At 44.8% G+C, this 24,517-nt stretch overlaps 1 protein-coding gene across 1 annotated transcript; it reads right to left on the bottom strand.

Annotated features, from left to right (window-relative positions):
- Window positions 1–840: 840 nt before the first annotated feature.
- Window positions 841–22,932, bottom strand: LOC116986703 (synaptophysin-like protein 2). The gene is made up of 6 exons (XM_033042279.1): window positions 22,716–22,932; window positions 22,540–22,611; window positions 15,145–15,263; window positions 8,687–8,888; window positions 5,510–5,701; window positions 841–3,392 (listed from the first exon to the last, which is right to left on the bottom strand). The coding sequence occupies exons 1-6, from the start codon at window positions 22,740–22,742 to the stop codon at window positions 3,267–3,269; spliced, it is 738 nt and encodes a 245-aa protein (XP_032898170.1). The 5' UTR covers window positions 22,743–22,932; the 3' UTR covers window positions 841–3,266.
- Window positions 22,933–24,517: the final 1,585 nt, after the last annotated feature.

Here is a 24,517-nt window from a genome sequence, read left to right as displayed (position 1 = left end):
CCAAAGTAGTTATTCAATTGGTCTGCCATGTCCTTGTTCCCCATGATCAATTCACCCGTTTCTGACTGCAAGGGACCTACATTTGTTTTAACTAATCTTTTTCTCTTCACATATCTATTTGAATAACTACTTTGTAGATTTTGCAGTCAGTTTTTATGTTCCCTGCCAGTTTTCTTTCATAATCTATTTTCCCTTTCCTAATTAAGCCCTTTGTCCTCCTCTTTCAAAGAATCGTTTAGATCTTCAAAGCCACTCAAATATCAGAGGTGAATTTCAACATTGCTTTCATTACATTTGGCAGTTTGAATAAAGTGTTGAGATCAAGATGTCAAACTGGACAAATCTCATGGTCCATTGCCCTCTTGTGTTGAAACTTACAGCAGAAACAAAGTATTGGAGAGGCAGCATCAACACAGTTTCCACAAACTTCTCCAAATATTATGGACAGGCCAACTCGATTACATTTGCCCATTGGATTTTGTCATATGGTTACTATTTTCAGGCTTCCCATTCGTGGAAAAATCTCCATCCATATTGTACCAACCAACTCCATAGCTTTATTGACTGCCATCAGGTGACACAATTTTCTAATTTCCAGGGAAATTAGAGACCTGCCCAATACAGTCACTCCCAATAGCTATAGTCTCTTCAGTTCCTGCACAGGGTGTCTAACCTACTGGAATTGATCTGCTAAAACTGCAGAGCAATGGAGGAGGGAGATGCACACAAGCAACTGTTGGCATAGTCATCATGAACTAGACCCAAACTTGGCAGGTTTGAGATTGTACAAAACGCCCTCCATTTGCCCTCCTTCCACGCAAGAACAGAAGCACACCAGGAGCCCCAACACTTAAGTTTTATTTCAATTCCAAAATTTCAACCACTTTGAAAAGGTCACATTTTCCTCGAACCTTATTAGTTTACTGATGGGACAGGAAGCTGCATGCACATGACATCAGTGGGAATATGACAAGGCACTAACTAACATTAGTTGCAACAGCTAGTCACAGCCTGGATTAGTTTCCAAAATCTCAAAATGTTTTGTAAAGCATGTCCTTTTGTAGAACAGTTACTAATAGATCACAACATCAGCATTGCAGTGAATACAGAAGCAAGAAACCGAATAACCCAAGTGTGAACAGCTCCGAGCCTCATGCCCACACCCCCTTCGGCTTAACCCCGACTGCCCTTCGTACACCAGATCCCCTTTTGCTGATTCCCCTCATCTCACTCCCAATGGATTTATTCCCAAATTTGTGTCAACAGATATTCCCAAGCCCACAAGCAACCCCTTCATTCAGTAATAGTTATCCCAGCAGAAGCTTGTATTCTTCCAGATATTAAAAGTTGTCCACTGGTTTCTCAATCATAGAAAACAATTAGAAACAATTAGCAGAAGCACTGCTGGAAGGAGGGAAGATAGAACCAAAATAGAGGTGTCACCATCTATCAGCCAATGCTTTCCCCCAGTTGCTTCCCACATATCTGCCAATAACCAGTTTAGATCATACAATACATGTAATTAATTCTAGAACCCGGACTAAATTTTACCCCAGTCAAAAAATCTCGCTTTCTAAACATGGGAACATAGTGAAGGAACATTACAGCTGCCAAGCTAACACCAACATCACTTCACACTAGGAAGTTGGCTGATGTGAGAAATAGAATGGTTCAGCTAGGCAATCCACAATGCCAGGTTATATTGCATTGACCATCATGGTTTTAATCCATTCTTGATATTGATATTTAAAAATGACTGGTGGCTGGAGGGGGGAAAAGAACATTAATACTGACCAATCATATCAAGAACAATTCAAAAGGGATGAGTGGATAAAACAGAAAGCGTTGTTTAGGAATCTGTGCAACTTTATCTGGGAGGTATTGAGATTGGTCTCAGTCTTGACATGTTATGATGCAGGTTTTAACAAGGCTCAACAGCTCCAACAAAGGCTACAGATAAATAACATTAAAGGCTCTGCTGCCAACATGCACCTCTTACTGCTAAACTCAAAAACGTCCAAAGAACGTTTTGCATTGAGAAATGGACAATGTTATACATGTTAGAACATCATCGATGTATTCAAGATGAATTGATGTATTCAAGAGAGAGTTGGATATAGCTTTTAGGGCTAATGGAATCATGGGATATGGGGAGAAAGCAGGAACATGGTACTGATTTTGGATGATCAGCCATGATCATACTGAATGACGGTGCTGGCTCGAAGGGCCGAATGGCCGACTCCTGCACCTATTTCTATGTTTCTTTCAGCAGTGCATCAGGATGCTGACTCCTTATAAACCAGAACTGTGAAGGGAGCAAAGTTAGAACGAGTCACAAACGGACATGGCTCAAGCATTACTATAATTTGTGCTGTTGAGCCATTTCACTCACATTTCGTATGTCTGGATGACATCATTCTTAAACAAGAGGGCCCGAGGAGGAGAGGATGAAGGCTGTGTGCATTGGCAATTTGTAAAAGTGAAACCAACCATGAACTGGCCAGCCGCTGTTAAGCCCCAAGACCTTGAGCATGTCCCAAAACTTTCTTATACATTAACATTGAAACAAGTCTCCATTTTAGCACGAGTTAAAGCACAGCATGTGGAACTACTAAATGAAAACCACAAGCCAAATTACTTGGCACCGTACGAACATAAATGAGTGTACTCTATACGCAAGCTATCAGGAGAAGTGAAGAGATGGTTTAGAGTTCAAGGATTCATTTTTAGTTAAGGGGGGGAGGGAAGAGAAACGCTCCCCGTTGGATTGCAACTTTGTTGTGGTCGGGGAGCTTGTGTGTCTCAGCGACCCCTAGAGCTATGCCAGTGGGAGATTCGTCTCCTGTTAGGGTCCCCCATGCTGGACAGGTCGAAGGGTAGAGGCGAGACGAAGAGCGATCCACTGGTCCTCCAGGTTGGAGGTTGAGCACAGGGCTAACAACCCTGTCTCGTAAAACACTCATATGTTACGGAAACAGCAACTGAAGGAATCACTACTGAGTGGAGGACCTTCTTTGCTGCCCTACATGCAGGAGGCATAATAGGCACCGAAGAGAAAAGAGAAAAAGAAGAGAAAGGGTTGTGGTACAAACTAGGATAGTCATGGCACAAAGTGATGCCCTACTGGCCCACTCCATGCTCTAATAGTCATTTGACCCCAAATGGATTTGGTGTTGAAAGGTTTGTACGTTGCCTGAAACTAAGCCAATAATTTGCACAAGATGTTTCTTTGGAGGCAAGGTTAAGGTTGGAAGAGCAAGATTAGATCAGTATTGCACTTTGTGGTCTTGCTCAGCTTCACCCTGTGGCTTTACTGGCTTGTGCCATGATGTTTCCTTGTATGTGAACCAGCTGTTACCCGACCATAAAATGACGTTCATGAAGCCGAATATCTGTGGAGGGAGAAAGAGAGAACATTTCATTTGCAAATATGTGGATCTTTGCAATCTACAGTTTTAATCAACACTTTAAACCTTCTTATTTTTAGAAGGAGGAGTGGGGATCTCATTGAAACATATAAGAATGTTAAGGGCTTGGACACGCTAGAAGCAGGAAACATGTTCCCGATGTTGGGGGAGTCCAGAACCAGGGGCCACAGTTTAAGAATAAGGAGTAAGCCATTTAGAACAGAGACGAGGAAACACTTTTTCTCACAGAGAGTGGTGAGTGTGGAATTCTCTGCCTCAGAGGGTGGTGGAGGCAGGTTCTCTGGATACTTTCAAGAGAGAGCTAGATAGGGTTAAAAATAGCAGAGTCAAGGGATATGGGGAGAATGCAGGAACGGGGTACTGATTGGTGATGATCAGCCATGATCACATTGAATGGCGGTGCTGGCTCGAAGGGCCGAATGGCCTACTCCTGCACCTATTGTCTATTGTCAATCCCTTAAATGAACCTAGGTGATCATGTTTTAACATTTTGGTTCATTTTAATAACATTGTTTTGTTAGCTGTCTAGATTCACACCACTGCTATATAATCACTAAGAATCTAAAAAGGATGCCACAAGATAATCGGCCCCACCACCCAACCCTTCTCGAGAGAGCGGTCCTTGGAAGCCTCCGTTTGTTTTAACACAGATGTGGAACACTATCTGGAACGTGGGGCAGAGGCGAAGATTGTTTACCACGATTGTCCATGTCATACTCCAGGACAAAATGTTGCTTCTTATTTAGAGGTTATAATAATTGATACAATCCCTCTGCCTCTGTAGGGAGAAAAATATTGTAGGAGAATGCTGCCAACTGTGGTTCAATGGAGAGTACTCTTGTTTGAAAGGAGATGTGCGCTCCAATCCCAACTCTGCCAATGTAATATTGAATGATCACTGCAGTGGCAGTAGTATCACCAAGCAGCAGAAATATTAATATGCCCTCTTTGTAGACATCAAGAGCAAAAGACAACAAGGAATTGGCAAATGGCTGTTGCATTGTTTTTGTGGTACATTTACCAAGAAAATTAGACTGCAAGGCAACAGCAACTCAAGGAATCCACTGGCTGTAAATATTGTTAGGATTCTGTGAGGTAGTGAAAGGCAATATATACTGTATACATATAAATTATATATACACAAACTGTAAGCTCCCTAGTTTAGTTTATTTTTACGTGTACCGAGGTACAGTGAAAAGCCTTAGTTGCTTGCTAACCAGTCAGCAGAAAGACAAAACATGATTACAATCGAGCCTTTTGGAGTGTGTAGGTACATGATAAGGGAATAATATTTAGTGCAAGGTAAAGCCAGCAGTCTGATAGTCCGAGGCTCACCAATGAGGTAGATAGTAGTTCAGGGCTGCTCTCTGTAATAGAATATTTAATTGCCCAATAACGGCTGGGAAGAAACTGTTCAAATCTGGAGGTGTGCGTTTTCACACTTTTATACCTTTTGGCAGAGGGGAGAGGGGAGAAGAGGGAGTGGCCAGGGTGAGACTCATCCTTGATTATGCTACTGGCCTTGCTGAAGCAGTGAGGTATAAATGGAGTCAATTAGAAGGGAGGTTGGTTTGTGTGATGTTCTGGGCCATGTCCACAATTTGCTGCAGTTTCTCGCAGTTTATGATGCAGCTGTTCCCAAACCAAGCTGTGATGCATCCTGATAAAATGCTGTCTATGATGCATCTGTAGAAGTTGGTGAGAGTTGTAGGGGACATGCCCAACCTCCTAAGCCTTCTAAGGAAGTAGAGGCGTCGGTGTGCTTTCTTGGCCGTTGCTTCAATATGGGTGATCCAGGAGAAGTTGTTGGTGAAGGTAGACACAAAATGCTGTAGTAACTCAGTGGGACAGGCAGCATCTCTGGAGAGATGGAATGGGTGACGTTTCGGGTCGAGACCCTTCTTCCTTCTCTCCAGAGATGCTGGCTGTCCGGCTGAGTTAGTCCAGCATTTTGTGTCTACCTTCGATTTGAACCAGCATCTGCAGTTCTTTCCTACACTAGAAGTTGTTGGTGATATTAACTCCCAGCAGGACCACGGCTCAAACAATCACAGTACTCTCTGGGCATAGACAGCACTTACCACAGATGCATTCAGACGACCCATAGGGGGCAAAGCACCAGGAGTGCAGATGACATCCTGCTTCTGGCAGGCCGCTACACTGCTGATGACAGCAGTGGGATTTGTAGCATGCTTAACATCAGTCAGACCTTGTGCCCAAGCACAGGACGAGACCAGCCAGAAGAATGCAAAGAATGCAGTCACAAAAAAATCCTGAAAGATACAGATTCTTAGAACAGTATATTCCCAGAACAGTATAAGTCTATTGATCCACAACTTCACATGTACTAATTAATTAAACGCTTGCGTACTAATCTAGTTTCCCTTCTACAGGGATCTTACCTTAAATTGAACCCAATCCACATTTTATTCAAGTGTCATAATCAGTTAATTCGCAGGAGTTTGTCAATATCACTAGCGGTTATCACCGTGATGGTCTTGAGACCAAATTGAGTAATAAAAAAAAATAATAATAAATACTTTATTGATCCCCTCAGGGAAATTCAGATGTCCAGAAGCCCCCAACCAACAAACCCACAGATTCGAAACGAATGCAGACAGAAAATACATAGAATACAATGTGGACACTACCTGAGAGCAATAAATACTTAAAAAGACCAATAATTAACAGTTAAAAATTAATAATTGCAAAATGCATCCCCCTACAGCCTAGCGGTCCGAATTATAAAATCTAATGGCTGCAGGGGTGAAGGATCTCCTGAACCGCTCCGTTCTACAAGGCAGGGAGAGGAGCCGGTTGTTGTTCCGAGTGCTCTTTTGACTCTCCAGAATTACATGGAGGGGATGCCCGGGTTTTTTCAGGAGTTTAAGCAACAAACAGAATTAATTCAACGTGAAACAAGAGATCTGGAAATAGTTACTCTTTTCCAGTCTGAAGAAGGGTCTCAACCCAGAAATGCTACCCGTTCCTTCTCTCCAGAGATGCTGCCTGTCCCGCTGTTACTCCTGCATTTTGTCTATCTTCACTTTTCATAATGCCGGGTTTTGCACCTTATTCCAAGCTCAGATTTGCTTCAGCACAATCTTGCCTATTCTAAATTAGTTAATTTCTTGTGTCTCCTTTTAATGTCTAACCACTGTCCTGTATATTGAGTTGGCTACCCAAATACTGGAGCTAAACAGGAAGTTAGAGGCTGGTTCAACATCAACTCCTTACTTTCCTTTCTTTGCTTCAAAATAGAAAACCAAGAAACACAGAAATATAGAAAATAGGTGCAGGAGTAGGCTACTCAGCCCTTCGAGCTAGCACCGCCGTTCAAAATGACCATCCAAAATCAGTACCCCGTTCTTGCTTTCTCTCCATATACCTTGATTCCATTAGCTCCAAAAGCTTTTTCTAATTCTCTGTTGAAAACAATTGGCATCCACTGCCGTCTGCGGCAGAGAATTCCACAGGTTCACAACTCTCTGGGTATATTCAAGGTAAATTATTTGATATCTTATTTAAAATTGAAATGCAAAATCGCACCAATTAATATATCCTGCATTTCCCCATCACAATGAATTTTAATGTTTCCTACACTAAACTTCACCGACTGATCAACAAACTCCCAAATTCCATTTAACAATCTGCTGATCACAGAGTCATCTGCAAATTCGTGAAGAGGGGATAGTCTCCGAGGACAAGCTATGCAAAGGCTCGAAGCCCAGCTCATTCAAGGCAAGTAGAACGGATTGTGTTATGTCCAAGTATAAACCTTAAATTGTCTATATCTCTCATTTCCCTTATCCCTAACCAGTCTGAAGAAGGGTCTCGACCCAAAACGTCACCCATTCCTTCTCTCCAGAGATGCTGCCTGTCCCGCTGAGTCACTCCAGCTTTTTGTATCTATCTTCGGTTTAAACCAGCATCTGCAGTTCCTTCCTACACTCTCCTGGGTGAACAATTTAAATGAAATGGTAGAGGAAGGAGGTGAATCAGCAAGACCAGAAGCTAGGGAGATTCCCATCTATTTTGCAAAGCAAAGCCATATGAGAAAGAGGTTGACATGATAGATCTTTGTTTACACGGCCATCAATAGTGGAATCAAGGCTCCAGAGATGAAATTTCAATCCTGTTCTGATCAATGGGGAGATATTACTGGTTGGCAATACCAAAAGATTGAGGATTTCAACTGTACAAAGCCCCACAAAATCCCAACAGGACAGAGATGCGTGCACATCTCTGAAGATCTCTCCTGGTCCGAGAACACTGATGCAATTATAAAGAAAGCACATCAGTGCCTCTACTTCCTGAGAAGATTACGGAGAGTTGGTATGTCAAGGAGGACTCTCTCTAACTTCTACAGGTGCACAGTAGAGAGCATGCTGACCGGTTGCATCGTGGCTTGGTTCGGCAACTTGAGCGCTCAGGAGCGGAAAAGACTACAAAAAGTGCTAAACACTGCCCAGTCCATCATCGGCTCTGACCTCCCTACCATTGAGGGGATCTATCGCAGTCGCTGCCTCAAAAAGGCTGGCAGTGTCATCAAGAACCCACACCATCCTGGCCACACACTCATCTCCCCGCTACCTTCAGGTAGAAGGTAGAGGAGCCTGAAGACTGCAACGTCCAGGTTCAGTAATAGCTACTTCCCCACAGCCATCAGGCCATTAAACTCAACCCAAACAAAACTCTGAACATTAATAGACCATTATCTGTTTATTTGTACTTTATCTGTTTATTTATTCATGTGTATATATATTTATATAATGGTATATGGACTCACTGATCTGTTCTGTATTCATGCCGACTATATTCTGTTGTGCTGAAGCAAAGCAAGAATTTCATTGTCCTATCTGGGACACATGACAATAAACTCTCTTCAATTTTGAATCTAAAACGGGCAAGAAGGAACCGCAGATGCTGCTTTAAACCAAAGATAGATACAAAAAGCTGGAGTAACTCAGCGACTCAGACAGCATCTCTGGAGAAAAAGAGTAGGTGACGTTTCGGGTCGACACCCTTCTTCAGACAGTCTGAAATGGAGTTGTTAGTTCTAGCATTTTTGAACCAGTTATAGTCAATAGGCCCTTGCACAAAGAAGGTGGTAACTTAAAGCCGTTTTGAACAAGTGGCCATTAATTCCAGGTCAATTAGCACCTTATTGAAGAACTGCATGTTTAAAAGTTGCTGAGGTTCCAAAGGATGCTTGTGGAGTTACTACAGAAAGGGCAACATTAAATTCTGGTACTTACAGCGAGTGGCAGGCACTTGTTCTGCTGGTAGAAGGTTTGGTATCCTGTGTACAGCAATAACGCAGCCATGCAGTAGAGGAATGTAAACACTCCAACAGCAACAAAAAATTCAGAAGTCGAGGAGAAGTCTCCATTCAGATACAGGGTATCATAGACAGTCGCATTATTGCAGGTGAAAGCTCGGAAAGATATCTTGTTCAACCTATGACACAAGATCAGCAGTTAGTAAAACTAACAGATTAATTTCAGTAGAAGGGAGGCTACTTACAAAAATATTTGTTTTACTTCGAAGCCGAAGGTGGCCAAGACTCTGATAATCCAGTGTCTAATGTTCAGGAATCTTAGTGGTTCAACCTATAAAGGGCCTGTCCCACTTGGCCGTCATTCGCGTGCCATTTACGCGACCTGCTAGCATGTGGGTAGTGCGTGGGTAGCTCGGATGGGCACATGTAGTGGCGTGGAGGTGTGTGGACTTCATCCTGCACAAAATCTTCGCGCACCACCGGTCTGTTGCGTAACTCTCTCTTAAATCCATCCAGTGACTTGGCCTCCACTGCCCTCTGTGGAAGGGAATTCCATAAATTCACAACTCTCTGGGTGAAAAAGTTTTTTCTTACCTCAGTCTTAAATGACCTCCCCTTTATTCTAAGACTGTGGCCCCTGGTTCTGGACTCGCCCAACATTGGGAACATTTTTCCTGCATCTAGCTTGTGCAGTCATTTTATAATTTTATGTTTCTATAAGATCACCCCCTCATCCTTCTAAACTCCAGTGAATACAAGCCTAGTCTTTTCAATCTTTCCTCATATGACAGTCCCGCCTTCCCAGGGATCAATCTTGTGAACCTACGCTGCACTGCCTCAATCACAAGGATTTTCTTCCTCAAATTAGGAGACCAAAACCTCCAGATGTGGTCTCACCAGGGCACTATACAACTGCAGAAGAACCTCTTTACTCCTATACTGAAATCCTCTTGTTATGAAGGCCAGATATGTGAAAAGAAAGAGATTAGTTATAACAAATGTAGGTCCCTTGCAGTCAGAAACGGGTGAGTTGATCATGGGGAACAAGGATATGGCGGACCAATTGAATAACTACTTTGGTTCCGTCTTCACTAAGGAAGACATAAATAATCTGCCGGAAATAGCAGGGGACCGCGGGTCAAAGGAGTTGGAGGAATTGAGTGAAATCCAGGTTAGCCGGGAAGTGGTGTTGGGTAAATTAAATGGATTAAAGGCCGATAAATCCCCAGGGCCAGATAGGCTGCATCCCAGAGTACTTAAGGAAGTAGCTCCAGAAATAGTGGATGCATTAGTAATAATCTTTCAAAACTCTTTAGATTCTGGAGTAGTTCCTGAGGATTGGCGGGTAGCAAACGTAACCCCACTTTTTAAGAAGGGAGGGAGAGAGAAAACGGGGAATTACAGACCAGTTAGTCTAACATCGGTAGTGGGGAAACTGCTAGAGTCAGTTATTAAAGATGGGATAGCAGCACATTTGGAAAGTGGTGAAATCATTGGACAAAGTCAGCATGGATTTACAAAAGGTAAATCATGTCTGACGAATCTTATAGAATTTTTCGAGGATGTAACTAGTAGCGTGGATAGGGGAGAACCAGTGGATGTGGTGTATCTGGACTTCCAGAAGGCTTTCGACAAGGTCCCACATAAGAGATTAGTTTACAAACTTAAAGCACACGGCATTGGGGGTTCAGTATTGATGTGGATAGAGAACTGGCTGGCAAACAGGAAGCAAAGAGTAGGAGTAAACGGGTCCTTTTCACAATGGCAGGCAGTGACTAGTGGGGTACCGCAAGGCTCAGTGCTGGGACCCCAGCTATTTACAATATATATTAATGATCTGGATGAGGGAATTGAAGGCAATATCTCCAAGTTTGCGGATGACACTAAGCTGGGGGGCAGTGTTAGCTGTGAGGAGGATGCTAGGAGACTGCAAGGTGACTTGGATAGGCTGGGTGAGTGGGCAAATGTTTGGCAGATGCAGTATAATGTGGATAAATGTGAGGTTATCCATTTTGGTGGCAAAAACAGGAAAGCAGACTATTATCTAAATGGTGGCCGACTAGGAAAAGGGGAGATGCAGCGAGACCTGGGTGTCATGGTACACCAGTCATTGAAAGTGGGCATGCAGGTGCAGCAGGCAGTGAAGAAAGCGAATGGTATGTTAGCTTTCATAGCAAAAGGATTTGAGTATAGGAGCAGGGAGGTTCTACTGCAGTTGTACAGGGTCTTGGTGAGACCACACCTGGAGTATTGCGTACAGTTTTGGTCTCCAAATCTGAGGAAGGACATTATTGCCATAGAGGGAGTGCAGAGAAGGTTCACCAGACTGATTCCTGGGATGTCAGGACTGTCTTATGAAGAAAGACTGGATAGACTTGGTTTATACTCTCTAGAATTTAGGAGATTGAGAGGGGATCTTATAGAAACTTACAAAATTCTTAAGGGGTTGGACAGGCTAGATGCAGGAAGATTGCTCCCGATGTTGGGGAAGTCCAGGACAAGGGGTCACAGCTTAAGGATAAGGGGGAAATCCTTTAAAACCGAGATGAGAAGAACTTTTTTCACACAGAGAGTGGTGAATCTCTGGAACTCCCTGCCACAGAGGGTAGTCGAGGCCAGTTCATTGGCTATATTTAAGAGGGAGTTAGATGTGGCCCTTGTGGCTAAGGGGATCAGAGGGTATGGAGAGAAGGCAGGTACGGGATACTGAGTTGGATGATCAGCCATGATCATATTGAATGGCGGTGCAGGCTCGAAGGGCCGAATGGCCTACTCCTGCACCTAATTTCTATGTTTCTATGTTTCTATTAGCTTTCTTCACTTAGCTTGATGTCACGCCGGCAGGTTAGAAATAAAGAGGTCTAGAGAGGGTAGAAGGCCGTTCTGGGGAGTCCAAGAGGAGGGGGTTGGTGGAGATGGGAGAAGGGGTCATCACTGGGTGGTGAGGACTCCCTCCCATAGAAAAAGGCACAGAGGCGGAGGCAACGGAAGAAAAGCTCTACATCGTGGCAGAACCGGAACTCGTTGAGGTGGGAGTCGAAGGGAACGAAGGTTAGGCCTCTGCGGAGGACAGTCCGTTCTGTATGGGAAAGTGGGGGATGTGGTGAAGACACGACAAGGGTGGGGGTTGGGGTCAGAGGTGGGCCGGGGAGAGGACAGAGGCCGAGACGAGGTCTGGTGGGGGGGGAGGTGGGTGTTCAGAGAGGAGGCATGAGTACTATTGTATGGGTGGGATGTGGTCAGGGTAACCTGGTTAATGGGGGGGGGGGGGGGGGGGGGGAAACCAATCACTATTGAGGTTCCCTGTAATAGGGGAGGAGCAGTGGAACCCAGCAGAGTCAGACCATGTGGTGTGGGAGTCTTCATCATAGGGGCTGTGGGCCTGGTGAGGCCACGGATCCAGCCCGCTAGTGGACGGTGGAGAGGCGAGGGTTGGCAGAGTCGGGGTGAAGGTCCACGGGGGGCGGGGGGCGGGGGGCGGGGGGGGGGGGGGGGGGGGGGGGGGGGGGGGGGGAGGGGGGCTGGAACTGGAATTAGAGAAGTTTTACTGTAGAAGTCTTGACATTTCCAAAAGTAGCTTGAAGAAAAGTTAATGGCAACCAAACGTAGACTGGGCGGTCGTTTCGCTGAACACCTTCGCTCAGTCTGCTTGAACCTACCTGATCTCCCTGTTGCCAAACACTTTAATTCTCCTTCCCATTCCCACACTGACCTTTCTGTCCTAGGTCTCCTCCATTGTCAGAGTGAAGCTAAATGCAAATTGGTGGAACAGCACCTCATATTATATTTGGGCAGCTTACAGCCCAGCGGTATGAGTCTGAAGAAGGGTTTCGGCCCGAAACATTGCCTGTTTCCTTCGCTCCATAGATGCTGCCACACCCACTGAGTTTCTCCAGCACTTTTGTCTACGTATGACTATTGATTGCTCTAACTTCAGTAACCCTGGCATTCCCCCTCTCTTTCTTTCCCTCTCCCACCCACGTTGCACTAGTTTCTTGTTTTCACCCAACAATGGCCTGTTTCCTTTATCATTTTTTTTTTTGCTAACCTTTCCTTCATTGTTCTTTATTTCTCTACATCATCATCTATATCTCTCTTTTCCCTTATCCCTAACTAGTCTGAAGAAGGGACTTGACACGAAACGTCACCCATTCCTTCTCTCCAGCTTTTTGTTCTCATCAGTTTAAACCAGCATTTGCAGTTCCTTCCTTCAAAAAAGGTTATGGCAGTTGTATAAAGCTGGGACATGAAATGAAATAGAAAGTACTGAAAGTGTTCACATCGGGCTGCATCTGCATTGTGAGAATGAGAATTAACATAGAAGAGCAAAAAAATGCTGGAACAGCTGGATACAGAATATCACTCAAGTAATAGCAAGTCATCTATCATATCAGCATGTTGCAGCCTTACAGTGAATTCAACAACTTTGGAAAACCACAAGATAAACATTGTCTGCAGTGTGTACCATTTACCAAAAGCATTGCAGTTACTCACAGACGTTACTTTGGCAATACCCCCTAAACCACCCCACAACTGCAAGGACAATGGTGACAGGTGCATGGGAATAGCATCGCATGCCGTTTCTCCTTCAAGTCACACTATCCAGAATAGGAAATATATTTCGTTTTTTAGTTTAGAGATACAGCGCAGAAACAGGTCCTTCGGCCCACCATGTCCGCACCAATCAACGATCCCTGCACATTAACACTATCCTGCACACACTGGGGACAATTTACACTTATACCAAGCCAATTAATCTACAAACCTGTGTGTCTATGGAGCGCGGGAGGAAACCAAAGATCTCGGAGAAAACCCACGTGGTCACGGGGAGAACGTACAAACTCCGTACAGACAGCACCAGTCGTCGGGATGGAACCCGGGTCTCTGGCAGTGCAAATACTCTTACCACTGCACCACCGTGCCAGCCTGAATATTAGAATATTGTCTGTCCTTAATTGTTACCCGATCCAAATTCTTGAACTATCCTCTCTGGAGAACTCTAGGAGTTTCTCAAGGACAGTTAGGGGTGGGAAAATAAGTGTTCACCTTGTAACTAACACCCAGATCCTAAAAAAAAAAGAAAAACATTGTCTGACAATGTGATGGTAGCGGGCTAACTTATTAAAGTGTTTCCAGGGAAAGCTGCTCCAAGGGCCAGTGGATATGGAGTTCCAGGATTTATATTCAACAATGGCAACATCCAATATCATCCTTCAGTGAAACCAACTCATGAATCTGCACGTCCACTTGCTAATCGCAATCTTTCAGCCTGACCACTGTGGCAAAGAATTGAATCTTCCAAGCCTAATGCCAGGGAATTCCTCCAAGAAAGTTGGTAGAGGATTAAACAAGTTTTAGGAGATTTCTTTCATAAGCAGATGAGTGTTATATGGGGAGATGCCTGGAACACAAGATCATTACAGTTCAGTTTATTGTCACGTGTACAGTGAAAAGCTTTTGTTGTATGCTAACCAGTCAGCAGAATACATGATCACAATCGAGCCATTGAAGGCCCTGTCCCATTTACGTGTCCTTGGCACGCAGATTACGCGACCTCGTGGTCGCGTTGAGGCGCACGGGCATCATATGCCCTCACGGGGCCGGTCCCACGGTGAAGCGCGGAGGGGAATGTAGTTGTGCGCGACATCGCGCGGGGCTCCGAAATTTTTGTAGCGAACGAAATCTTCGCGCTCCAATGGCCTGTCGCGTAACTGACGGCCAAAGTGGGACAGGCCCAAGACCCTGGCGCGACGCAACGTCTCACCTCCAACAGCAGCAGAAGCAGGCAAACGATCGCCGAACTCGGCCTGGGGCTCACGGCCGTTGCGGTCCGGATCCGCCCCCACTTCTACTCTCAGAGCGGGGCCAAGAAAACTGAAGATAGACACAAAATGCTGGAGTAACTCAGCATCTCTGGAGAGAAGGAATGGGTGATGTTTCGGGTCAAGACCCTTCTTTTCAGACTGAAGAAGTCTCGACACGAAACATCACCCATTGCTTCTCTCCAGAGATGTTGCCGGACCTGCTGAGTTACTCCAGCTTTGTGTCCATCTCCAGACGGCTGTGCGTACGCATGTAATCGCGCCCGACCTTCGTGGGACCGTACCGGCTCAACGCGACCCCGAGGTCACGTAATTTGTGTGCCAAGGACACGTAAGGGGGACAGGCCCTTTACAGTTACAGATACACGATGAGGGATTAACGTTTCGTGCGAGGTAAAGCCAGCTAAGTCAGATCAAGGATAGTCCCAAGGTCACCAAAGGTATACATTACAAGTGGAAGCTTGATTTATGACATAGCTAAGGCAAAGCATACACAAAATGTAAAATTATTTTTCCCGACACAAGTCTAAGTAAAGCTTGGTGACCAGTGTGGGAGGAAAAAGGCACAAATACAGCAGATCATATTCCACCAGACACAAAAACACACACCTACCTGAAAGGATAACTGAACTGGATAGAGATGAGCTGTGCCTTGCTGTGCTTACACGTAACAGAAGCCACGCTCCCTTCTGAATAACCACCACATGTGGCAAATGCAAATACTGCAAAAATCTGCAGAGATAAGAGAAATGAAAACATGCAGACCAGAAAAAATAAACCACACAGAAAGAGGCAGTTTGATCCAATGAGCACACAAGCCTCCCCCTACCTCTCCTCTGTTAGTCTGAGTCACGCAGCAAGGAAACAAGCCCTTCAGCCCAACTCATTCATGCTGACCAAGATGTCCCATATCCCTCTAAACCTTTCCCATGTCTCTCTAAACCTTTCCATTCCAAGTTCCAAAAACTTTCCTATCCAAATATCTTAAATGTCATTGTATCTGCCTGAACTATTGATTTCACTTGATTGTACAGGGCAGCATTGTGACCTAGCAGTAGAGCTACTACCTTACAGCGCCGGAGACCTGGGTTCGATCCCGACTACGGGTGCTGTCGGTACCGCATTTGCATGTTCTCCCCGTGACCTGCGTGCGTTTTCTCTGAAATCTTTGGATTCCTCCCACACTCCAAAGACGTACAGATTTGAAGGTTAATTGACTGGGTATAAATGTAAAATTGTCCCTAGTGAGTGTAGGATAGTGCTAGTGTACGCGGGTCATTGGTCGGTGCAACTCGATGGGCTGAAGGGCCCGTTTCCGCATTGTATCTCTAAACTTAAACTACTTTCTCTGGCAGCTCCTTCCATGTACCCACCAGCCTGTGTGAAGACATCGCCCCTCAGGTTCCTCTCATCTTAAAACCATGCCCTCTAGTTCGCGAGTCCCCTGCCCTTGGAAAACGTCTATGCATTCACCCCGTTTATTCATTCATGATTCTATACACTTCTATATCACCATGCAGCCTCTTGCGTTCCAAGGAATAACGTCTGTCCGCTCAACCTGTATATCAGGTCCTCAAGTCCTGGCAACATCCTTGCAAGGTACACAAAATTGTTGGAGAAACTCAGCGGGTGCAGCAGCATCTATGGAGCGAAGGAAATAGGCGACGTTTCGGGCCGAAACCCTTCTTCAGACCCTCACACAACATCCTTGCAAATCTGTTTAAGAAGGAACTGCAGATGCTGGAGAATCAAAGGTACACAAAAATGTTGGAGAAACTCAGCGGGTGCAGCAGCATCTATGGAGCGAAGGAAATAGGCAACGTTTTGGGCCGAAACCCTTCTTCAGACCCTTGCAAATCTTCTCTGCATCTTTTCCAGCTCAGTGCCATCTTTCCTATACCAGGGTGAACAAAACTGAACAAAATACTCTGTATTCTCAACATACTCCAAATGCAGCATTACCAAACTAATATAATGCTCTAACTTCTATACTCAGTTCCCTGATTGATGAAGGCCAATGTGACAAAAGCCTTCTTCACTACACCATCTACCACTTTAAGAGAAGTTTGTGTTTCAAGTTCAAGTTCAAGTGAGTTTATTGTCATGTGTCCCAGTATAGGACAATGAAATTCTTGCTTTGCTTAAGCACACAGAAAATAGTAGGCATTTACTACAAAACAGATAAATGTGTCCATATACCATGATATAAATATATACACGCATGAATAAATAAACTGGCAGTGCAAATAACAGAAAGTGGTTGCTAATAATCAGAGTTTTGTCCGAGCCAGGTTTAATAGCCTGATGGCTGATGGGAAGTAGCTATTCCTGAACCTGGTTGTTGCAGTCTTCAGGCTCCTGTACCTTCTACCTGAAGGTAGCAGGGAGATGAGTGTGTGGCCAGGATGGTGTGGGTCTTTGATGATACTGCCAGCCTTTTTGAGGCAGCGACTGCGATAAATCCCCTCGATGGAAGGAAGGTCAGAGCCGATGATGGACTGGGCAGTGTTTGCTACTTTTTGTAGTCTTTTCCTCTCCAGGGCGCTCAAATTGCCGAACCAAGCCACGATGCAACCGGTCAGCATGCTCTCGACTGTGCACCTGTAGAAGTTAGAGAGAGTCTTCCTTGACAATCCGACTCTCCGTAATCTTCTCAGGAAGTAGAGGCGCTGATGAGCTTTTTTGATAATTGCGTTAGTGTTCTCGGACCAGGAAAGATCTTCAGAGATGTGCACTCCCAGGAATTTGAAGTTCTTGACCCTTTCAACCATCGACCCGTTGATATAAATGGGGCTGTGGGTCCACCTCCTACTCCTTCCAAAGTCCACAATCACAATTTGTACTCCAAGATTCCTCTGTTCCACCACACCCCTAGTGTTTTATCATTCACCGTGCAGGTCCTGCCTGGCTTATTTCCCAAAAGCAATACATCACAACAACAATTTTTTATTTCCCTGCAAGTAATATAATTTACGCCATTTTTAGATTTTCGTCATTTTATCAGATCTATCAGATCGCACCTCAACCATTGAATCTTTTGTAGTATTCATGACTTTAGTTCTGAGATCAACCTTGTAAATCTTTTCTTACATCCTTGTCCATGTCTTTATATCCACTAAAGGATACAGATTAAGTTGGTCAGCACGGACTCGGTGGGGCGAAGGGCCTGTTTCCGCACTGAATCTCCAAAGTCTAAAGTCTAAAGAATATTTGAGACGTGAAGTTGCCAAGGTCAATATAAGCCGAACAATGTACAATGCTCTAATGGAATCTAAACTAAAGATTAAACCTGTTGCAACAAAGAACAAAATGCTGGGAAAAAGCTCAGTTCATCCCGACAGCATCTATGGAAAGAGAAGCAGTTTTAAGATTGCAACTTTCCACCTGAGCTGATAAGTTAACAGCTTTATTCTACGGCTGCTGCTTGTCCTTTTCTAATTTTGTTTTCTGCTTTTATTCCAGATTTCCGGCATACACAATTATTTTTTTGCTCTTCATTTATGGCACTGCAATGGTTCTCTAGCAAATTGAGAAACAATACAACCTAAACCATTCAAACATCCTTGGTTTCAACAAGTGGACAGGGCAAGGGACAACTAGTTCGAACCAGATGCAGTGCAGGTTTTATGATTACAATAATACTCCGTATGTAACACGACTCACCTGCAAAAGCAAGGCTTGTTTTCAAACAGTTCAGTATGTTCTCATTCAAAGTGTTTACTGTACACCAGTGGTGTCAGAACAATTCCAACAAATTAAATATAGAGAGGTGAGTAATGAAGCTGTTCAGAGGGGGAGATTCATGAGGGGAAGACGTGCTGGCAGTGGCGGACTGGCCAGGGTGTCAGCTTGCCCGATGGCAAGTGGGCCCCTGATGAAGTGATAGCAAGTGGGCCCCTGTTAAATGATAGCATTGTAGTTGTGGGTGGGCGCCCTTTGTCTCCTGGCAACCAATATTTTTAGACCCAGTCCGCCACTGGGTGCTGGTACCACAAATCCCGTTCAAACACAGTAAAGAAAGACACAAAATGCTGGAGTAACTCGGCGGGACAGGCAGCATCTCTGGAGAGAAGGAATGGGTGACGTTTGGGGTCGAGACCCTTCTTCAGTTTGATGAAGTTGGAGTCTGAAGAAGGGTCTCGACCAAAAAAACTGCCCATTCCTGCTCTCCAGAGATGCTGCCTGTCCCGCTGAGTTACTCCAGCACTTTGTGTCTGTCTTCGGTTTAAGCCAGCATCTGCAGTTCCATCCGACACAAAGACAGTAATGGTTGTTCTGTGGGCAAGAGAATTGGGAAATCAAATATCTTGAGCTAGCGTATACTACTGGCTATGGAGGGTTGGTTGCATACTATTGTGTCAGTGGGGGGAGGAAGTGGGGGGCTGTTTGGGGGGGGAAGAAGGGGGAGGTGTGGCGGCAGTGGGTAAGAGGGGGTCGTGGGGGGGGTGACAGTGAGGGGGGGGGGGGGGGACAGGGAGAAACACTGTACAATGCACTATGTTTACATATCTGTTGTACTGATGCAAGTAAGAAAGTTATTGTTCCATTTGCACAGTTGTGTGCAGGTGCACGAGACAGCCCTAATGCAGTCAGCGAAGTAGCAGAGAAATAGTTGGGGGATGGTGCTAGTGTACGTTTGAAACAAGGAATGTTCAACGTAACCAACAAGACAGGCAGTCAGTCACAGGTGGGGCTATGTGAGTGCCTGTCACTACACCTTTAGCTGGAAAAAGGTGAGAGGAGTTAAGAGAAGTTGTTGAGGGCGAGGACAAGTTCTTCAACAGACAATGGAGAGAGTTAAGAGGGGAATTGATTGAGTTTGAAATCAGTTCTTTTATCACTAAAGTCTCTGCAGCAAATTATCCGATTCAATTACCAATATCTGGTAATTCCAACTCAACATTGAGATTGCAAAACCCTTGGTTTTCAATGTCTGTTTAGTTTAGAGACACAGTGTGGAAACAGCTCCTGTCCACACCGAGTCCACACTGGCCAACGATCACTAGCGCACTAGTTCTAACCTATGGTCACTGGGAGAAGGTACAAACTCCGTACAGACAGCACCCAGATTGAACCCGGGTCTCTGGCACTGTAAGGCAGCAACTCTACCACTGCACCAATAAGCCGCTCTTTTATACACATTATCCATTAGGTCAGTTTGGAAATACTTCATGGAAACAGGCCCTTTGGCCCACCAACTCCACGCCGACCATCGATCACCTGTACAGAAGTTATTTTACTCACTGAAGTATCTTCTCCCAAGCAAATGTCAATATCTGTGCAGAAGTTGTCAAATTTCACAATTCAAACATTTAACCACAGATTTGCCTGCAACAAACTGCATCAAATAAATCATCAAACTCCATAGTTCGCTGAAAGTGACCACACAAGCAGACTGGATGGTAAATGCAGTGTAAGGCATGTTCCCCTTCATTGATCACGCATTGACTGTAATGGCATGTTGTAGCTGCATAAACAAATGGTTAGGGCACATTTGGAGTACCACATGCAATTCTGGTAGCTTCATAGCAGGAAAGATGTGGAGGCTACAGACAGTACAGAAGTGGTTCAGCAGAATGCTGCCTGGATTAGAGGACATTAGCTTTAAGGATAGGCACCGATGAAGATTGTTTTCACTGGAACAGAGGATGAGGGAAGACTTGATAGAAGTACATAAAATTATGAGGCATAAACAGGCTAGATACTTGTCCCTCCATCCACGATGAAAATGTCAGTTACTGGGTGGCATAGCTTTAAGGTGAAGGAGAAATGTTTTAAAGGAAGTGTGCTTGACAAGTTCCTCACTCTCCCCGACAGAAAGTGGTAGGTGCTGGAAAGGGGAGGGGGGGGGGGGGGGGAGTAATGGTAGAAGCATAGACAACAGTGATAGTTTAGAGGCATTAAGACAGAGACATAAATATGTCAGGAGTGGAGGAATATAGATAAAGCAGGCGAATGATACTGGTTGTTTTTGGCATCAGTTCCTGTGCTGTATTGTTCCATGGCAAGTCAAGAGAGTTTATTGTCATGTGTCCCAGATAGGACAATGACATTCTTGCTTGTTGCATCACAACAGAATATTGTAGGCGTAAATACAGATCAGTTCAGTGTGACCATAGAATAAGAATATGAATATATATTTACACACATAAATAAACAGATAAAGTGCAATAGGCTGTTATAGTTCAATTTGTTTGAAGTTGTGTTTAATAGTCTGATGGCTGTGGGGAAGCGGCTGTTCCTGAACCTGGATGTTGCAAATTTCAGGCTCCTGTACCTTCTACCTGATGGCAGCAGAGATTTATTGCCAAACCCCTCATTCATGGCTTTACCACCTCTTGGCTAAAGTGTTCCATAAACGTCTCAATCGGCTATTGCAATTTGCACAGATTCCCTTCACACAAACAGTGCTCGTTGATCCACACCTCAATTTTAAAATTCTTGATTGCAAGCGTCCAAGATAATCGTCCCACTCCCGACTCTCACTCCCTTTTTGAGCTAGGAAAAGGGGAGATGCAGCGAGACCTGGGTGTCATGGTACACCAGTCATTGAAAGTGGGCATGCAGGTGCAGCAGGCAGTGAAGAAAGCGAATGGTATGTTAGCTTTCATAGCAAAAGGATTTGAGTATAGGAGCAGGGAGGTTCTACTGCAGTTGTACAGGGTCTTGGTGAGACCACACCTGGAGTATTGTGTACAGTTTTGGTCTCCAAATCTGAGGAAGGACATTATTGCCATAGAGGGAGTGCAGAGAAGGTTCACCAGACTGATTCCTGGGATGTCAGGACTGTCTTATGAAGAAAGACTGGATAGACTTGGTTTATACTCTCTAGAATTTAGGAGATTGAGAGGGGATCTTATAGCAACTTACAAAATTCTTAAGGGGTTGGACAGGCTAGATGCAGGAAGATTGCTCCCGATGTTGGGGAAGTCCAGGACAAGGGGTCACAGCTTAAGGATTAGGGGGAAATCCTTTAAAACCGAGATGAGAAGAACTTTTTTCACACAGAGAGTGGTGAATCTCTGGAATTCCCTGCCACAGAGGGTAGTCGAGGCCAGTTCATTGGCTATATTTAAGAGGGAGTTAGATGTGGCCCTTGTGGCTAAGGGGATCAGAGGGTATGGAGAGAAGGCAGGTACGGGATACTGAGTTGGATGATCAGCCATGATCATATTGAATGGCGGTGCAGGCTCGAAGGGCCGAATGGCCTACTCCTGCACCTAATTTCTATGTTTCTATGTATTCGTTCTTGCATATCCAGTTGAAACAGAGTAGGAATCTCAACGTTTTTAAGGCACTCCTTGCGAACCAAATTCTTGGGACAAATCAGCAGAATGTTTCCCACAAATATTGGTGGCTAAATGACAATACGCCCCTTTTTATCTACATTGGTGATTTACTGTATTGAGACCCAACGCGTGTAAATCATTGGTGTTGAACACAATACAACACTGCCAAACTAACACACAAGCATTAAAAAACAAAAAAATACCTGCAAAGGAAATAACTTGTGAATTTGAAGGTCAGCTCAACATTATAAGCAGGTTCAAGGTCCCTCCGAACAACAGCAGAATCGAGATTCCAAGCCTGATATTCACACAGGTACACAAAAATGCTGGAGAAACTTAGCGGGTGCAGCATCTATGGAGCGAAAGAAATAGATGCCTTCTACCTGAAAGTTGCATTTCCTTCAAGGTTTTGGCTGAAACGTTGCCTATTTCCTTCGCTCCATAGATGCTGCTGCACCCGCTGAGTTTCTCCAGCACTTTTGTCTACCTTCGATTTTCCAGCATCTGCTGTTCCTTCTTAAACACTGATATTCACACAAATCTTTGATAGTTAAAACTTCGTTAAAACCACCCCCTATGTAAGCCACAAACGTCTCACACAATTATTAAAGTATCCTGAAGAACTGTGCACAAGCCCGCTGAAGTCAGACCCAGTATAAACAATTCTGTAGTGAAACACATTTCCCGCGGACAGAGAATAAAGGGCCTGTCATACACACCCATTCCAAGACTTTGATAAATCCGAGCGGCTCCTTGAGAGGACCGAGGTCGAGCCGAAATTGAGGGCGTTTCTGAAATTACAAACGAGACGGGCAACAAGTTTTAATTGGAAAACACGCGCAGACGAAAGTAACAATTCGAGACGTTTTTGTAGACTTGCTGCAGCATCTCAGACCTGAACCGGGACCGGGAGCTCTTCCATTCCGTCACTTGAGGAGAGTGGGCAGCTCCCGAACAGACGGCGAGAGAAAAGTTCAGAGAGACATCAAGAAGCCGAGTTGTAGCGGCCGGGCCGGAGATAAACACTTCCCAACTGCGCCAGCCAATCCAACATGTCTCATTGCATTCACATCCGAGCAGCATGTGACCCGCCCGCCCGTGGCTGAAACTCACTCCAGGCGCAGTGTAACTGACCTGATCTCCAGTTCATCATTCAAATCGCAAAGTCAATTCCAACTAATAAACTGGGTATTAAAACCTCTGGTACACAAAAATGCTGGAGAAACTCAGCGGGTGCAGCAGCATCTATGGAGCGAAGGAGATAGGTAACGTTTCGGGCCGAAACCCTTCTTCAGACCTCTATTAAAACCTCTGTGTAGGAAGGAACTGCAGATGCTGGTTTAAACCGAAGATAGACACAAAAAAGCTGGAGTAACTAAGCGGGACAGGCAGCATCTCTGGAGTGACATTTCGGGTCGTGACCTTTCTTCAGACTGAGAGTCTTCATCGTCTTCATCAGAGGGGATATTTTGTTATTCCGCAACTATCTCCCCTACATTGACAACTGCAAGGGGGCTGCCTCCTGCACCGACGCAGAACTCATGGACTTCATTAACTTCACTACTAATTTCCATCCTGCACTCATATTTATTGGACCATCTCTGACATCTCCCTACCATATCTTGATCTCACACTGTCTCCATCAGGGGAGATAACAGTTTTTTGTATTACCCCATAGACTGAAGAAGGGTCTCAACCTGAAACGTCACCCATTCCTTCTATCCAGAGATGCTGCCTGTCCCGCTGAGTTAATCCATCATTTTGTGTCTACCTTCGGTGTAAACCAGCATCTGCAGTTCCTTTCTACGCATATTATTAAATCCCTATTTAGGGAACGTGCAGGAAGGAACTGCAGATGCTGGTTTACACCGAAGATAGACATAAAATGCTGGAGTAACTCAGCGGAGAGTCACAAAATGCTGGAGTAACTCAGCGGGACAGGCAGCATCTCTGGAGAGAAGGAATGGGTGACGTTTCAAGTTGTGACCCTTCTTCAGAAACATCATCCATTCCTTCTCTCCAGAGTTGCTGCCTGTCCCGCTGGGTTACTCCAGCATTGTGTAGCTATCTTCTCTATATAGGGAAGACTTTAATAATCCTTTAATAGTTCTTTAAATATTGACATTATCCCAGACACCATCTGTATATATTAGCATATCACATTCTGTCACACAATCTCTAAAAAGTGGGGCAATTGTAACATGTGGGTGCAGATTTCATTCTGTGACGAATATACAAAGAGTCACCTGGTTCCTCCAGCACTTGGGGTTTTTTATGCCAAAGATTCCGGCGTCTGCAGTTTCCTGTGTCTCCAATCTTTGGATTGGTTATTTCCTGAAAACAGCTAGACGACATGATTGTCGGGCTACTGGGAGTTGCTGCAGGGCTGCTGACAGCGATGGGTGAGGCAGTGAAGTCCAGTCGGGCAGCATGAAGAGTTAGGTCATCTCTTGAGATGGAGGGAAATAGGGCCACAGAAATCAGATTCATTATACAGCGACAGAGATTGGCTTTATGATTGGGGCTTGTGTCTTGGAGGCCAGCGTCAGGCCAATGATTGAGTGAGAATGGGGGTTGTAACAAGGATGGGTGCGCAGTTTTGGGGGTCTTGAGGGAGAACCCACACAAAGGTTGGCTGACGTGCCTTTCCAGGAACCTATTCAGCAACTTGGGACCTGCTTAGACATTTACCTTTTA

Source organism: Amblyraja radiata, chromosome 24 (assembly GCF_010909765.2).
Source record: "Amblyraja radiata isolate CabotCenter1 chromosome 24, sAmbRad1.1.pri, whole genome shotgun sequence".
Taxonomy (NCBI): Eukaryota; Metazoa; Chordata; class Chondrichthyes; order Rajiformes; family Rajidae; genus Amblyraja; species Amblyraja radiata.
The sequence above is the reverse complement of the archived record's forward strand: the minus strand, read 5'-3'. Positions and strand labels throughout refer to the sequence as shown.